The sequence below is a fragment of the Melozone crissalis genome, unplaced genomic scaffold (assembly GCF_028551555.1).
Source record: "Melozone crissalis strain CALT ecotype California unplaced genomic scaffold, PUWL_Pcris_2 ptg000060l_1, whole genome shotgun sequence".
Lineage (NCBI taxonomy): Eukaryota > Metazoa > Chordata > Aves > Passeriformes > Passerellidae > Melozone > Melozone crissalis.
In genome coordinates this window covers 767,694-784,534 of record NW_026535838.1, presented here as the reverse complement: position 1 = coordinate 784,534, position 16,841 = coordinate 767,694, and the positions used below count along the sequence as shown (strand labels likewise).

Here is a 16,841-nt window from a genome sequence, read left to right as displayed (position 1 = left end):
CTGCTTAAAAAATAAAAAAGTTAAAAACTCCATTAACATCAGAAGTCTTTTTCATTATTGTTACTAGGGGCAGCTACGAGTATTTTAAATAAAAACAACCTCATTTTATAACACCTGAAAAAACACTTTTACCTACTCTCAAGGAAACACCTGGAAAAAGGGCAATAAAAAAATTACAGATTCTTTGCAAGTGCAAAAAACATAAATATTTGAAAACTATACATGTTAGAAGTCTCTCTCTACAGTTCACTTATGGCTGAACCAGTCCAGTTTCAGAGAGTCCCTCACAGTGAACAGCCTGGCCTGCAAGGACTTGCATCTTAAATCAAGGTGACTGTTTCAGAAAGTGGTAAAGATTTTTAGGAGGTTAAGAAAATATCCTTTGCTTTCTACTTGTCCCTAAGTCTAGGCAGGGAAAAAAATCTCTATAGAATGTAATGTAATTGAAGAAGTCCCACTATGTCTCTGTGCTCAATCCACCAAAACTTTATTTACCTAAAAAAAAAGTAATTTATGTCAAAACTACTGCAATAGTTCTACTAAAATAATTTCAATAAATTAGCAGTATTTTAACATAGAGTGGAAATATCTGGATAATTTACTTTTAGATACCTATCAATAGCAAACATTAACTTCATTGCAGGAAACATGCTTTTTGTTATACCTGACTCAGCTGGCATTTCAGTGATCCCTAAATTGATTTACACACCTTGTGAACTTTTGTGTTAGCAAATTCATGTCACTTCTATAAATACCTCTGGAAAACTATGCAACACAAAGAGAGTTCCTCTGGAGAATTCCCTCACTGAAAGATGTTGTCTGGCAGCAGCAGAGGTGATTGCTCCTGGTAATGTGTTTTGCTTTGCACATTCTGCAGTTACTTTTTCAAATAACCAAACACAAACACGAGGAGGCAGGGACTGCAGCCTCTCCCTCCCTCCCTCCCTGTCTTCATCCACGGGCTCTCAAAAAAAAATTAACAGAAAACCACAAGAGCAGCTTCTCAGCTCTCTTTGAGAAGGACTTCTGCTATGACAGAGAACCCCCAACCCGCAGCAGAAGGACTGAAGGCAAAAATCTCTTATAAAAGTAAGGCTTTTCCCTGCTTTCCAGTAAGTTTTTGTTTCTTTACACCCCACTCACTCTCCCAAGGCTGAGGAGGGCCTGTCTTTCTGGATAATCTCCTGCTGCACAAATGTTCCCAGGCACACCCTGGGTTCCTGCTCTGCATCAGCAGATCCTGGCCCAGACACAGCTGCACTATCCCTGCTGTGCCTTGTCACCAAATATGCCCCAAAACCAGCAGCAAACCCAGCAGCAGCAGCAGCACTCTGCATGCTCCCATCCTCACACACTTCACCTGTTCTCCAGGAATTAAACAGCAGTGAATAAAACAGTGCTTATCTGGCATGAATACAAGAAGCCTCACATGGACAGGCAGAAAAGCTCCTCTGTTGACAGAGCAGGGCTCACCATCATTATCTGTCTGCACTGTGGCCACAGGCATTACAGCCTGCTGAGGTTGTTCTGGACAGCACCAGCAGCCCAGTAATACCAAACCCACCTCCCCAGGCTTCAGTGCAGTTCTTTTCTTCCACTGCATCCAGGTCTTTTTTTCCTTCCTTGTCAGAACACAGTCTGAATGCTCCCTCGAGGTGCAGACTAAGAGTGCACCTGGCACAAGCAGGAATTTGGTAATGGCTCATTCATTCATTCTTCCTGATGGCAATGGTCAGAGGTTTTCAGACCCACAGCAGAGCACTGGGTTCATAATGCTTCACAGCGCCTGCCATAGATAAACACACACCTGCAGTCACACCTGGCAAGATTAATTTCCCTCTTCAGCTCCTCCAGCTCAGGGCAGTGCACTGCAGAGTCTGGGAGAAGCTCCCACTGATGCCTGCTGTCAGAATGGCAAAGTGTTTCCCTGATGTCCTGACACCTGGAGAGAATTGTTTGTTTAAAGTTAGCAGCTGCCTATGACATGTAAAAAATCACCCCCTTTTCTTCAGGCAGTCCTTCAAGAAGGGGCTCAAACCCTGGACGAAACAAAGGGACAAACCTTCAGGGACAAACCCTGGCACCAAACTGCTCCTGGGGCTTGCCAGGGGACCACAGCCCCCTCAGAGCTCCCTGCTAAGGCAGAGGCTCCTCAGGGCTGCAGGGCAGTGAGGCCCACAACACCACTGCATTATTTTAACAATGCTTCAGATTATGTGCTGAGGTTTAGGCACGCCAGCATCACTGCACATCTTCACAGCAATGTGTTTAGTAGGGTTACTTGCAGGGAAAACCCATTTGGATATTGTATCCCCATATGAAATGTGGCCGTGGTAACTGGAAATTTAAAAATTGAGAAGCTCTTCTGAATTTTTTAGCTTCACTTTGCATTTGACAGAGCACTGGGGATGCCAGCTGCACACTCTGAATTGCCCCTTTCACTCACCCTTACAATACCCCAACATTATTTTTGGATTCAAGTCTTTCTCCAGACTGTGCCAGACAGGGGAAAGATCAGGAAGAAAGGGTGCTGTAAAAAAACAGTGAATTTTTAATGCATTATTATGGGAACAAGGGAAAAAGTCTCTCTATAGTAACCACTGTCAGCAGTTGCTGGCTGTATAGCAGTGTTGAGACTCAACTACATTTTCCCAACACACACAAATATATCTTTAGAAATAAATACAATAAAGGTGAAACACACTGTTTTATTTATAAAAAGTTACCTTATAATTTATCAATAATTTTTCATGGTTTTTAAACAAATTAGAACCAATCCCCATTAGGCAGTTTGCATTTAAGGAAAAGGGTGAAAAGGAAGGGATGTGGAGAGAGAAAATTACACATGATGCAGCATTTGTGATCTCTCAGAAAGCAAAAAAGTCAACTCAGTGCACCTGGAACTACACCCTGATAAAATCCATTAAGCTCCAGACATGTATTTTGCACCTCCAGTATCTTCCATCTTTAACCATGATTTGAGGATTAAAAACTGTCCTTTCTTTCATCCGCAGGCTCATACATATTTTTCCATTTCTGTAGTTCCTGAGAATCATTTATCTTCCACGCTTCAGCAAAGGACTTCATTTTTTTCCTGTGGGAGAAAAAAGAAAAAAAACCCTAATCAAAATACAGACACATTTTTAAGTGAAGCACATCAAACCCTGAAAGTCCTACAGTCATCTGCAAAATTTTATACGCCGTCCAAAATAGCACAGCTCAAAATGTTATGTGATCTTCAAACAGCCAGTTAATATTTTCTAAGATTCATGTTCCTGCTGTAGGTCAGCCACTAAATTAATTTCATAACTAACTTACAGCACCAGCAGCACTGACAAAATGATATAAACAAATGGAAGAACTACTTGTTAAAGGAAATCAGCCCTGTTTAATTTTGATCATTCCGTTTGTACAAATTTGTATTTGTAGGACCATAACAGGAAAACACATTTTCAATACAAATGAGTGCACACATCCTTCCCGTTTCTTCTCAGCACTTTTTGATTTGTAAGAGCTGTGACAAATTACAAGACATTTAAAATGGGTTAAAGCACATTGCCCGATGACAATGTCAACTGTCAAATGTCAAAACTGGATGAAGTTACCCAGTGGATTTTCTTAAATAATATGAGGGTGATTTGAAAAAACAAGACAAGGCATCTGGCCCGTGGGTGCTGTGACAAGGGCAGTGCCACCAGCAGGTCCAGGTGTGGTTCCCCTGGTCTCCTGTTCCCACCTCACAGACCAGACCCATTCTCTGAACAGCACAGTTAGGACCCTGCTCCAGATTTGGTTTTTTTTAACTTTTGCCAATTACAGACTGATATCTCCAATTAGCATAAGCCACTGCATTATTTTTCCTATAAACTGTCAAGTTCCTTCTAAAGTTTCTCTTTTGCTTTATTAAGAGGGGATAAAAAAGCGTCGTTAAGCGCCGAGCGCTGCTGAGTTCCAAAGTTTGCACCTATAAATAATTAGTAGTCAAAATGTTCTCATATAAAATTATCCTGTCAGGATTAGGTACAGCCATCAGACAACTAAGATCTTGATTCATTATGTTCCTATAGGGCTATTTGAATTTTGCTCATAGGACTGCCACGGAAAATAACAGCAGAAGAAAAAAAAAAGAAACTGTGAAAACAGTTATGAATATCTAAACTGTGCACACAGTGTTACAGGATTTACAAATCCATTACGCCACTTGATACACACAGGAATTTTCATAACTACTCTAATATATAAGGTACAAACACCCCTGAATGAAAATTGGATATCAGGGAAATATTAAAATCCCAAGACGTTTCAATAAAATTCTGAGTGTTTGTGGGGGCAATCAAAATAATTCACAAATATTTATTTTCAAGTTAAACCAGAAGAAGAATGTCCTTCTACACTTTGGTATGCAAAGACCATTTCTAGTTCCAAAGTAAGTAATAAATACTTTCTAAATTAAAGTCATTAGTATTTTCACTATCACTGATGAGAACATAAGTAGGTATTATGGAAGGAAATAATGAAAGAAAAAAAATCACATTTGTTCTGACCTTTTCATGTTCACTATTCTCTCCAACTCCTTTGATTTGGAAGCTGCTTTCTTCAAGATTTCTTCAGGAATATCTGCCAGTTTGGCAACATTTAGCCCATAACTCCTTGCAGAGACTCCTTTGGTTATTTGATAAAGGAAAGTGATAAATTCAGGATTCTCTTCCACTTCAGATCCTAGAAACATAAAACCAAAATCAAAACCTCCTCTTTGTGGCAAATACATAAGTCCCCTGTCCTGATCAGCTTACAAGGTAAGCAGATAATACAATATGAAGAATTATTTAGGGGAAAGGTTAATGGCAAAAAGCAATGGGAAGTCATTAAAGAAACACATTAAAATTTTTGCAATTATTCCATGAATAGGCCTTTATGATGCCTCTTATAATTCAAGAACTGGGGCCATCACGTTTCAAAAGTTTCAAAACAATCAGATGCATTTTTTCACTCCATAGAGTGCTAAATTTTGGAGCTGCTTGACACAGTAGGACGAGGGCACTGAAAGTACACGATATTAAATTATGGAGCCCAGCTGAAATGAAATCCATGGGAGCTACAAAACACATTGTGCTCGTGAAGCCCCATAAATAGCAGGTGTTTCCAGACAGTGAGATCTTTCAGAGAAGGAGCTGCCATATGTTTGATCCCTAATCCCTCCTCCCTAATCCTTTGTGTTTGGCTGCTGTGGGAAGTTGGATGCTGGGATAGGTGAATCTTTCCCTACCCCAGCTCAGATATCCTCCTGAAACACATGAAGGAATGCATGTCCACTTTTCAACACCCCCAAATGTGTGACTGGAGTGTATCACATTCAGGTGAGGTGTAAATCGTCACACTGACATCCTAGGATTTTAGCTTTTATAATTTCCATGTATTTGTGATCCTGCTGTTCTTTAGTGTACAACTCCAAACTCCACATTCAGTGTCAGCTGCTGCTGTCCCATTTTGGGCAGGCACAACAATTCCTCTCCAGGCCTGCCAACCAAGGGCACCTCACTGCCCCAGGGCCCAGAAATGCAAACAAAAGTGAGTTGGGTGGGCAAACTTGGGGTAAATGACTTCATTAGCTGAAGCTGGAATTGTTAGATTAACCCAAATATGCAAATGGACCAAACATAAAAGTGTGAAAACCCATGGCCTGTTGTCCATTTTTGGGTGTAGCCCCTGAGGGAGGGTTTGCCTGCCCAACATGTACATGAAGGCCCTTTAATGAATATTACTGCTTTTTATTCCCTTAACTTTGTCTGGCCCCTGTTTTTAGGTAGCCCAAAAAGCATCAACAGAACGGAGGGATCCCTCAAACTGCTGGCAGCAGCCACTGGGGACTGCTCCCGTTGGTAGGCCGGGAGGCAGGAAAAAGCATTTGGCAAGGCCTGAGTAGGAAAATGGCTATGGACAGCTTTTTAGAAGTCTGGCTAGTTAGTCTGAAAAGGCATGAACATCAGAGTTACTTTGTGGCTGATGAGAGGAATGAGAAATTTGTCTTTACAAACAAGTTGTGGGTCTGCTGGTGGATAAAACCAGCACTGGGAGAGAAAAGAAACAACAGGGAGGATTTCACTGATTGATGAATGGGAAAAGATATTTGCTTTTACAAATTAACTTTAGGTTGGCTGATAAATGAAATTAGGCATTGAAAGGTGAAAGAAACAGTGGGGAAGAAAAACCCCTGAATTCCATGAGAATTAAAAATGACAAGGGAGGATTGTACATTAGAGGGAAATTTTTGGGATCAGGTGTTCTGGGAAGTCTGAACCTCTCAAGTGCCTCAGCCAAGGGGAAAGAGAGATGGGAAATGTGGCTGGGAAATTGGGATAAAAAGGAGGCTGCATCCTCTAAAAATGTGAGACACCCCAGGGGAATGGGGTCTCCCTTTATTCCAATAAAGTAAAGGACTCCTCTGTCTCCTTTTTGGGCATAAACCTCTGGTGTTTGTGGGTTATTTTCCTGGCACTGACCTGTGTGCTGTGTGCTGTCCTCCTCGCTGAGCAGGAAGGCCATGTGGTAGTTGCCCACGGCGCGGGGGTACAGCCGCTGCAGCTCGCACACCGACGGGTAATGGGTGACAAACAGCGTCAGGGCCTGCACCTGCAGCACACACACAGCACGCCTGGGCCTCACCCGTGTGCCCTGGGCTCAGCCTCGCCGAGCTGCTGTCCTCTCCCCACACCCCTGAGGGGAAATGGCGCCTCTCTCCATGGCTGCGGCCAGCACGGCCTACCCGCGCCACAGTGTGCCTCGGGTGTTGCGGTGTGACTTCAGGATTTACCTCACAAACCCGGTCCCTCCCATGATGATTCCCAGCCAGGTGTGTCAGCCTCTCCTTTCCCCTCCCAGCACTGTCTGTCCCTCCTGGCATTCCAGAAGGGCGTTGAATTCCAAAGATGCCCTCCACCCCTGGAGGACATTGGGCCATCCAGGTGTCCTTTGGCCCTTTGTCCCTCCCCTCCTGTCCCCGCTTGGTGGCTCCCTGCCCCTTCCCTGCCCCTCTCCCCGGGGTTAAAGGAGCAGCAACCACGGGCCCAGGGAGTTCTGTTGGAGCTGGTGCTGCATTCAGAGGCCTGTGGGCCAGAATAAAGCTCTGGATCCAAACCCTCCCTCAGAACCGGCTCCTTTCCTTCACCATCGCCTCAAAGCTTCTCCACCAAGGGAAACCTGAGCTCCTCAAGCCTGGACTTGTCTCCACGTGCTCAGCTGCAGCATCCAGCCAGCCAAAGGTGTCTGTGGGGTGAAACACCACACACAGACCAGGCCAAAGGTGTCTGTGGGGTGAAACACCACACACCCACCAGCCAAAGGTGTCTGTGGGGTGAAACACCACACACCCACCAGCCAAAGGTGTCTGTGGGGTGAAACACCACACACCCACCAGCCAAAGGTGTCTGTGGGGTGAAACACCACACACCCACCAGCCAAAGGTGTCTGTGGGGTGAAACACCACACATTGCACAGCCAAAGGTGTCTGTGGGGTGAACCACCACACATTGCACAGCCAAAGGTGTCTGTGGGGTGAAACACCTCACACCCAGCCAGCCAAAGGTGTCTGTGGGGTGAAACACCACACACAGACCAGGCCAAAGGTGCCTGTGGGGTGAAACACCACACACCCACCAGCCAAAGGTGTCTGTGGGGTGAAACACCACACACCCAGCCAGCCAAAGGTGTCTGTGGGGTGAAACACCACACAGCCAGCCAGCCAAAGGTGTCTGTGGGGTGAAACACCACACACCCACCAGCCAAAGGTGTCTGTGGGGTGAAACACCACACATTGCACAGCCAAAGGTGTCTGTGGGGTGAAACACCACACACCCACCAGCCAAAGGTGTCTGTGGGGTGAAACACCACACACCCACCAGCCAAAGGTGTCTGTGGGGTGAAACACCACAGTGTTACTGTTTGGTTCAGCAGCAAGGGCCAGACAAGCCAAGGCACGTCCCGTCTGGCTATATTGATAATTATTCCCATACTCAGGCACTTACATCTCTGATGAAATGCTCCAGGGTGGCATAAGCAATGGCAATGCCATCGTGTGTGCTCGTCCCTCGGCCCAGCTCGTCCAGGATCACCAGTGACCTCGAGGTGGCTTTTCTGATGATCTCAGCAGTGTCTGTCAGCTCCTCCATGAAGGTGCTCCGGCCTTTGTAGATGTTGTCTGCAGCACCCATTCTGCACCGGCACACAGAACACAAAAACTCATCACAAATGTCAGCTAATGCTGGAAAAATAATCATGGGCATGAAACCATTCTGTTCTAATCTCTGGTTGCTGCTACAAACAGAGGAGAAGAATTCAGGCAGAACATTCACCTTCCAGAACAGTCTCCCAGCTCACACCTGTCCCACCTTCACAAACAGCACAAGGCAGCCTTCTTTTCCCCCCAAAGAGCAGGGAACCCCGGCACTTCAGACCAGTCAGCTCACAAGAATTCCATCAGAGGTAGCTGTGAAGGTGAATTTTACTCCTTTGGTTTAGTTCAGCCCTCTGTTCATAGGGGTTTCTAATGCTAACTATACCCAAAGGGATCCAATATGGCATTCCCACACAGAGTGGAAGCTCCTGTGAACCAGGTGTTAGTGCCTCCAAACAGCAGAGCAGCCACCTCCTTCGGGCACTAACAAAATAGCCATTAGCTCCCCTAATTGCACAGGTACACAATCCTAACCAGCGTACTTAAACAAGATTTAAAGGTATTTTAAGAGTTCTCTCCTCATTCTGTTGAAATACAACTCTTAGCAGCCTGCAGGCAGGTGAGCTCCACACACAAAATCCTCCAAATTCCTCTAGCTGTGATTCAGATCCATGCAGCCCTCAAACCCTATCTTAAATTGTGAATTTGTGGTCTACATGTGAGAAACCTGTTGTTAGTCCACCCTGGTTTTCCCTTTTCCTGCAGCTTTCCTTACCTGGGCAAGTAATACCCATTCTATACTGAAGAAAAAGCATTTCTTTTTTGCATTTCTGCTTTTGAATTACATTAATCACATTAGAGCATCCCTTCTGAGACAGGTCATCACGAGCATGCCACTGAGGAGAGACGTAAAACTGGATTTATTCACGCTTATCAGCCAATATATAATTACATACAAGCCACACTGATTTAAGGAAAACTAACTCATGGGTTTAGTATATTATATTTCCAAATTTAACAGCTGGCCACAACAGTAGTTAGAGCCAATCAGAACCTTTAAAGAGAAGCCAAATATAGTGGTTTCTTTCTCTCTCTTTTGCTGGATTTATCTCTATTATAATTGCTTCTGTGACTTCCTGAGGCACCACCAAGATACAAATAATTTTATGAGGATGACTAAGAGCATTTGACTAAAACCAAGTAGGCTGGACCCAGTATAATTATGATTTGTATATATTCTCTGGTCCCTGCCCTGAAAATCTGTCGTGGTATCATGCATAACTGCACAATAAGCAAATCTTCAGTTATAAATTAACTACTTTGGTTGGAGATGGGCATATGAGAAAACTGAGTTTTTATTTTTTTTGAGTGTGTGCTGAAACACACACAAATTACATTCCCACATATCCCAAAAACCAGGTGATTCTGGCCATAAGCTAATTCAACTGTACATGATTTTTCTCTGAATTAAGTGTATCACTCAGGATAATGAGATTTTGTAAAATTAACATTTCATTAAGCCACTTACTGCTGTAATCCTTTCAAATGCTGGGTTAGCAATGATTTTAGTGAATTTCTCGCAGTGCCCCCCACCACCCCTGTGCCCCTTTCCCAGCTTGGGTCAGGCACCAGGCCCTGCTGTAAAATCAAACAATCCCCCTTACTGCACAGATCCACAGAGAACAGGATAACTTAGACCTTCTTTATACATTAATACATTAATCAGAATGACAAATACTTTTTATGTTTGAACAATCTCTGGCTCCTTAATGAACAACTTCAGTGTTAGCCTCCAACCTTACAATTAGTGGCGTTATTATTTTCTCACTTCTTGCTTGGCTTTTCCTTACAGGGACAGCATCTCACAGGCTGTCTGTTGTGTGCCCGTGATGATTACACACAGAGCTTCCATTTTTCTCTGGGATTGCATCATTTCCACAGAGCCCACAAAATATTTTAGCCTGCTTTGTATCTAATTTGCATTCACAAAAATAATTTCCTGAACTTCCTCACTAAATGCTCAAGATACAAAGAGAAATTAGTATTATCTTTCCCTTGTTGTTAGAGACAGCTGGAGAAGAAGTCTTTCTTTCCAGCATTTTAAAATATTCAAATCCAACTCGGGCTTAACTACAGATTAAAAAACCAGGGCATTTTTAAATGACATAAAACCTCTTAAATGTTATCCTTTGAAAATTGATAAAATTGTTCTTTCTGCCTCTATCCTTCACAGTAGAATAATTATACTTGTTTTTTGAACATACATACTGAGCAGTGCTATCCCAGAAATAAGCAGGAATAACTGTTTTAGTGTGGATGATTGCATTTATAAAAGTAACAGATAATTTGCAGCAAGGCATTGCTCCCTAACTTTATGCTCTGTTATTCCTGATACAGTAAAGTTGTTGAGTCACAAAACCTACTGCTTAAAGATCCCTTTTTTGGGTTTTTTTTCACATTTAAAACAGCCACCAAACTTCTCCAGAACTCCTCAGTGCCTTGGAATCCACATTTTAATGCAGATCTCCTCCTAAATGTTTTTATACATGAAAACATTAAATTTTTCTTCTCCAGTCCTGCCCACAAGGAACGTGCAGACAGGCAGCATGAGCGGCATCTCTTTGGATCCATCACTCCTCAACAGATGCAATTTGGCTGGAAAACACTTGTTTTAATGTCTCTTTGACAGCCAACCAAATCCTGCAAAATTAAAAGCTCTTCATCTTACGGTGTTCAACCCATTTATTATGCAAACTTAAAAAAAAAAAAGAAGAGGATGGATTTTCTGTTTTCAGTGCTCAGTTCAAGTAGCAAAGATTCCTGTCAAAGGCCTCAGAAAAAAACAGCAGAGAGGCAATGTTCTGTAATTTAATTTGCAGAGGGTAAGTTGGAGGATATAACTGCACTGCCTCTCCAAAGAAGTTATCCCACATGCTCTTAGAGCTGGCTTGGGTTTGAGATCACAGTGAGGGCCCCAGGAAGTTCACTCCTCTTTAATTTCACTGTGCATCTCCCTCTCGGTTTGTGGAAATGAACAGGCAGCCCAGGAGCTCACAGTGGGAACATTCCACCGCGTGAATCCCAGAAAACAAGACTGCAAAGCCATTCTCTAGAGCCTTATTTTGAAACATCTGCCAACAGCCCAGTGCTACTTACTTATTCCTACTCTGTAGAATACTTAACGCTGGGGAAAACCCCCAAACTTTAACTATGTTTTCCCATTGATTTTAGTAATATTCATCTGAGTTTAGAAGCTCACCTAAAATACTCACTGCAAAAATTGAACCTTTTGCAGAAGAATAAACCTAATTCAAGAACAATTAACATGAAAAGAAAATTACTCTTTTCTCCAGGAGTAAGATGTAGAACACTCTCAGCACCAACAAAAATCCCTTTCTGTGATTCAAAGATAACACTGAGAACCCCATGAATAAAATAAATTTATAATGTAACTTTACAATTCCACTCACTCCCTCACACAAACCCCTCTGAAATGTCATTTCAAAGATCACTGCATTTGCACAGGAGTAATTTAAATTAAAATACCCAGTTTACACGAAGGGAGGTCTAGACGTGCTGCTGCCTTGCATCCCACCCTTTTCCTGGCAGGGGCCTGCCCTCCACAGCCTGTCTGTGGCCAGCAGAGCAGTGTGGCCAGGGCAGTGGGCACAGGCAGCCCACCAGGGATGGGCAGGACACTGCAGATGTATTAAGTAATTCCTCAGGAGATTGCATGTGCAAATTTGTAACAGCTCACTGGCAAGAAAATAATGCTTCACACTCCCCCACAACCTATGGGTACATCATCCTCTTCGTTTCCATCAAGATCTCACTGATGCAGACCAAAAACTGACAGAAAGAAAAATAATTTACAGAGGCTGTAATTACAGAATTAGGGAAAAAAAACCCAAAGAAGTGTGATGGGAAGCATGGCTATCAGGATAGTTATTATTTTTGCATTATTCATGGGTGACTTCTAAGAAGCGTGCCAAGTTACATGGATGATGACAGGGAATCAAAGGATGCTCATCACATAAACCTGTTTTCAGTCTACATCCACACGTGCTCAACCATCTCTACAAATGCTTATCTGCAAATTTAAATGAAGAAATACCAATGGTATGTTACATAATTAAGGAGAACAGCTGTTGAGAAGCCTGACAGAATGAATTCAATGTAAAATACATTTTTCTTTTGCACGTTATTGTAGATATGTGATGCTCTCAGTCACTGAGACATTAATGAAGATATTAAATGACTCTGAGGGATAAAAACTTTGTACTATCCTAGAAAGAAAAGCGAGTCCAAAGTGATTTCAATGCTCAGTTTCATAGTGGTTTCTAAATCTTGTTTTCCTCCTTCTCAGTATCAGTAGGTAACTGAAGCAGCCAGAATAAATAATCACTGAAATCCTCCTTTCCTTCTAGGGCTGGCCCACAGGGGAATGCTGCACACACCAGCATGCCTGCCTTTTAAAAGAAACATTTCTAACAGGATTAACTTTCAAGATGTGAAGTGCATTGATTTTATTTTTTTTTCCTGAAAGCCAGAGGGAAGAAGAACACCCACTCTATCTTTTCAAAAGCCTCAGCTGGACTGATAGGACAGGGAGGACAGAATCCCTGTGAGTCAATGCAGGCCCTGAGGGACCAGAAGCTACCAGCACCCCTCATCCCTACACTTCATGGACTAACAGAAAAACTCAGGTACTACAAAAGTTTTCGTCACGTTACCTAGGGAGGAACACCCAGTAAATCTGCTTCCTGAAATTCAGCAATGATACTCTCAGTAACATTTGAACTCCTTAAAAATACTTGTTACATTGCTTAGGGCAAATACGTCACTGACTTTGAAATTATCAGTGAAAATGTCACTGGTGGTCAAGAGAAAGACCAGCTTGTGAGGGCAAACATTTTGCTGAAGGATAAATTATAGAACAGATACTCAAATTAAGGTGTTTCTTTGAGAGTCATCACTATTAGCTTAAAGAAGGTGAAAAAACAGAGACAAATCAACACCTTCAAATACGCACAGGTTTGCACTCACTGCTTGGGACACCAGGGAGGGAACTCAAGGTAATTAAGTTAATGTGCATTTGTATCTGAAGGATTGAGGCCAGGGGGGATTAAAGGGCAGGAACTATAGCGACAGAGTAGAGACAACGGCTGAAGCACTCAGCAGAAGTGAACTTTTCCCCTTTAGACCTGTGGGCAGCAAGGACAATCCAATTCCACCTGTGACTGGGTCAAGTCATAGGATGGAAGAGTTTCGGAAAGGTCGATATAACCCCACAGTGAGCAGCTGGTCAGCTCTGCAGGCACATTTCCTCGTGCCCTGGGCCCATCAGGGCAGCAGGAGGAGCCCTGTGAGCGCCCTGGGTGTGAACAGCGCCCTGCTCTGCCTCAGATGGGGCTCCAGGGCACACCTGAGCCCCTGCACACACACGGGCTGCCCGCAGTCGCGCTTCACCCAGCAGCACGCAGGCACCCCAAAGGCCGTCTGGTGAACACGGCAGTGCTCCGTGTGGAAAAGATGCAAACCTCACACTGCAGATGCATGTTTCTGTGAAATGAGCAGAGACACGCAACCAAATTAGCTACAGATACATGCACAGCCTGCCTTAACTTGTTCCTACAGAGCCACAGAACACTGTCAGAAGCAATTACAGCTCAAATGCACTGTGATACGTCCAAGACACAACTTTTCTAGAAAAAACAGAACAAAATAATTCTTCAGTTTAACAACACTAACTACAATTGTAGCTTATTCTTTTTTTTTTTTAATCCAAACCAAAGCTATCTCCACATGATAAAAAATGGTGCAATGTACTTAATACAGCACCCTGTTCTTCCCCGAAAGATGGGAACAATTTACCCCAGAGGTGCAATTACATGATTGATTGTGAGCATAAATGAAAGGCTTAAGTAATTCTTGTTACTCTGGCAGTAAACAAAAATACAATTAAGGAGGAACAAAATGAAGCAAATTACTGTGCCATAAAGAAGTAACATTTCTGAAAATTACTTTGGGGTTATTGACAGCTAAAAGTTCTGTTGGTCTGACTCATTGTGCTTTCAATACAAACAATACTTTCTTGGCATGTCAGTATATAAAATTCTCATGTGGACTTGCCAGTCACTTGGGATTGCTTTGTGAGAACAGCTCTCTTCTTTTCTGCACAATAAATAAATCAATGTGCATGGCAGAACCACTAAGCTTCACCACATATATATAAAATAAACAAAGACCTGGAAAAGTACCTTTGATTTTTTAATTTTCTGACCATTATCTTTCAGAGTCTAACTGCTCAGGCAAATTGAGAGACTTTCTTCTATTTGTTCTAATTTTTTTTTTTCCAAAGGAAGATCTGAATGATTTAAACATTTATTTTCAGGTTTAAAGAACTTTTAAAAAATCCCCAAAGTTCTGGTCAAAACCAGGCTCTGTACAAACAAGTTGTTCAGCTGAGATAAACTCCTCCACAGTTTTGACTCAGCGATCAATCTCCTGGTGCTTTCTGTACACACCTGCAAAACCTGCCAAACACTGCTGTCACCTCCCCACTGGTTTCACAGCCTAGATTTCTCTGATTATGAAGAAGCAGTCTAGATGAAAGCCTTCATTTGTCTGAGGTGTTGTGATTTTAACTGGCATTTCTAGGAAAAATTATCTTCATTATCTTGCCCTGTAAGCTTCAAATAAATCATTAAAGCTTAATAAAGAAATAAATGGAAACAAGGATTTTTTTAAAATGTAGACTCTGGTCTTTAGAGTTAAAACCAGAAAAATTCACAGGTGGTATAAAAATGAGAAGCAATATTTGCCTATTCCTATGCAATTAGGACGATTTCTAATAATGGAGCTTGTTATTTATTTATTATTTTAAATACAACTATTTCCCCCTCTGTGCTTGTCCTGTGCAGCTCCCTTCTGATAAGCCAATGAAACTGGCTGAATGAAATTAAGTGTAACGTGGTTTGCCTAGCTACAAAAAGTTGAGAATTCCTTTTCCCTGAGAGGTTGCATCAATGGAACAGTCACATCCATTAACACTTAGGAGTATTATTTTGCTTTTGTTCTCACATGATGTGCCTCAATGTGTTGCAAAAGCCACTTGGAGAACATCTTCCACACAGTTTCCAGTTTGACAGAACGTTCTTTTCCCTGCTTCACGTACCGACTCCATCCTGTGCTTTCTGATTTTCTCAGGAATTCTTACAAAATATACTCTTAGCAAGCCCTGAAACATTTTAACCTGAAAGTAAATCTAAAAGTAATCTAAAGTAAGCCATTTTTAAGCACCTTTCAGACTTGAATGAAGAAAAGAAAAAAGAAAAAAATAAAAGAAAAAATAAAATACAAGCATCCCAAGTCAGCTTGCAGGTATTCATACAATATTTGCTTTCCATCATGATTTCAAACCTTACTGAAATTTGTGATAATGCCATAGGTATGTACATTTCATCCAGTTAAAATGAAATGTTTGTCTACTTGTTTCTTTCAGCTCCACACACTTGTGAAACAGTAATATGACTTTGTCAAGTTGTCAGAATTAAATAGCTGTAAATGCATTCAGGGAGGTAACACTCACAATACATCTATCATAAGGCCTGACCTTTTTGAGAGTAATTCCACCACTTACAGATCAGAAAAACAGGCATTTTAATAAACCATAAAGAAGAAAGTACTGTGGCTTGTTTGGTACATGGCCTCTCCAGAAGTCTGGAGTAATGAGGACTGAATTTCCTTGGGTTCTTTTCAGTTTCCTTTGAAGAAATCCTCCATCTCTAAACTGTCCTCTAAGCTCTAACAGCAATTCTTTCCAGCTATGGGGAAGAGGGTAAGGGCTCCATTCACCCTGCACAATCCTACAGGGACACAGCCACAAACACTCCCTTCGTTTCTGCCCCATGAATCTCTTTCAGGTGACAACAGTCAAGGCACAGGAAAAAATTGTGAGAGGATCCACAATGCCTGTAGGCAAATCATGCCAGAAATGTCACTTTGGGACACAAATGCCCCTTCCCCTTCCATCTCTGAGCCCAAATGCATGTGACTGTTGAGCCTCTCTGCTCACAGGATGATGGAGATGAGCAGTGCCAGGCACACCACTCGAGCCGGCACTCAAACACTGATTGCGTTTTTAATGCCATCATGCTGTCTTCCACGTGGGTGTTGTGAGGCTTTTACCCCGTGAGGTTTGTGCAGCACTCACAAACCTCGGTGGAACGGGCCACACCTGGTCTGAGCGGGTTTGAGATCAGCTGGAGATCCCACCTGAGCAGTGGCACAGCAAGGGAAGCACAGCCCCCAGCTGGCAGAACAAAACCGAGTTCCCTCCTAGAGGGACTCTGAGGAAATGTCCTGGATGCTCCAGCAGCTTCCTAAAGATAAAAAGAGACTGGATCTCATCAGGGTCACCATGTTCAGCCAGGTGTATGTATCAGTAATACTGTGGGAATCCACAAAACCAGAGGGATTTGGGAAAGCTGCAAAAGGCAGCCCCAGAGACAGCAGAACTGTGATGGGAGCCAAGCAGCAGCCATGAGATTGGGCAGCAGAAAAATTATTGAAACTGTAGAAAAGCAAGGACAAATAGAACAATGGTCTGTGTATTAATGCTTGTCTAGAATAACTCCCTAAGCTACAGAAAAGTTTATCTAGCAAGATA

General features: G+C 42.7%; 1 protein-coding gene across 1 annotated transcript in view; it reads right to left on the bottom strand.

The window, feature by feature from the left end:
* Nucleotides 1-2,694: 2,694 nt before the first annotated feature.
* MSH3 (mutS homolog 3) overlaps nt 2,695-16,841 on the bottom strand; it is a 91,502-nt gene continuing 77,355 nt past the window's right edge. Inside the window, exons 21-24 of the mRNA XM_054287602.1 lie at nt 8,022-8,208; nt 6,501-6,630; nt 4,545-4,719; nt 2,695-3,094 (exon numbers count right to left, since the gene is read on the bottom strand). Coding sequence (XP_054143577.1) covers nt 2,986-3,094; nt 4,545-4,719; nt 6,501-6,630; nt 8,022-8,208 — 601 coding nt within the window. The 3' untranslated portion in view covers nt 2,695-2,985. The remainder of the gene's footprint in view (nt 3,095-4,544; nt 4,720-6,500; nt 6,631-8,021; nt 8,209-16,841) is intronic.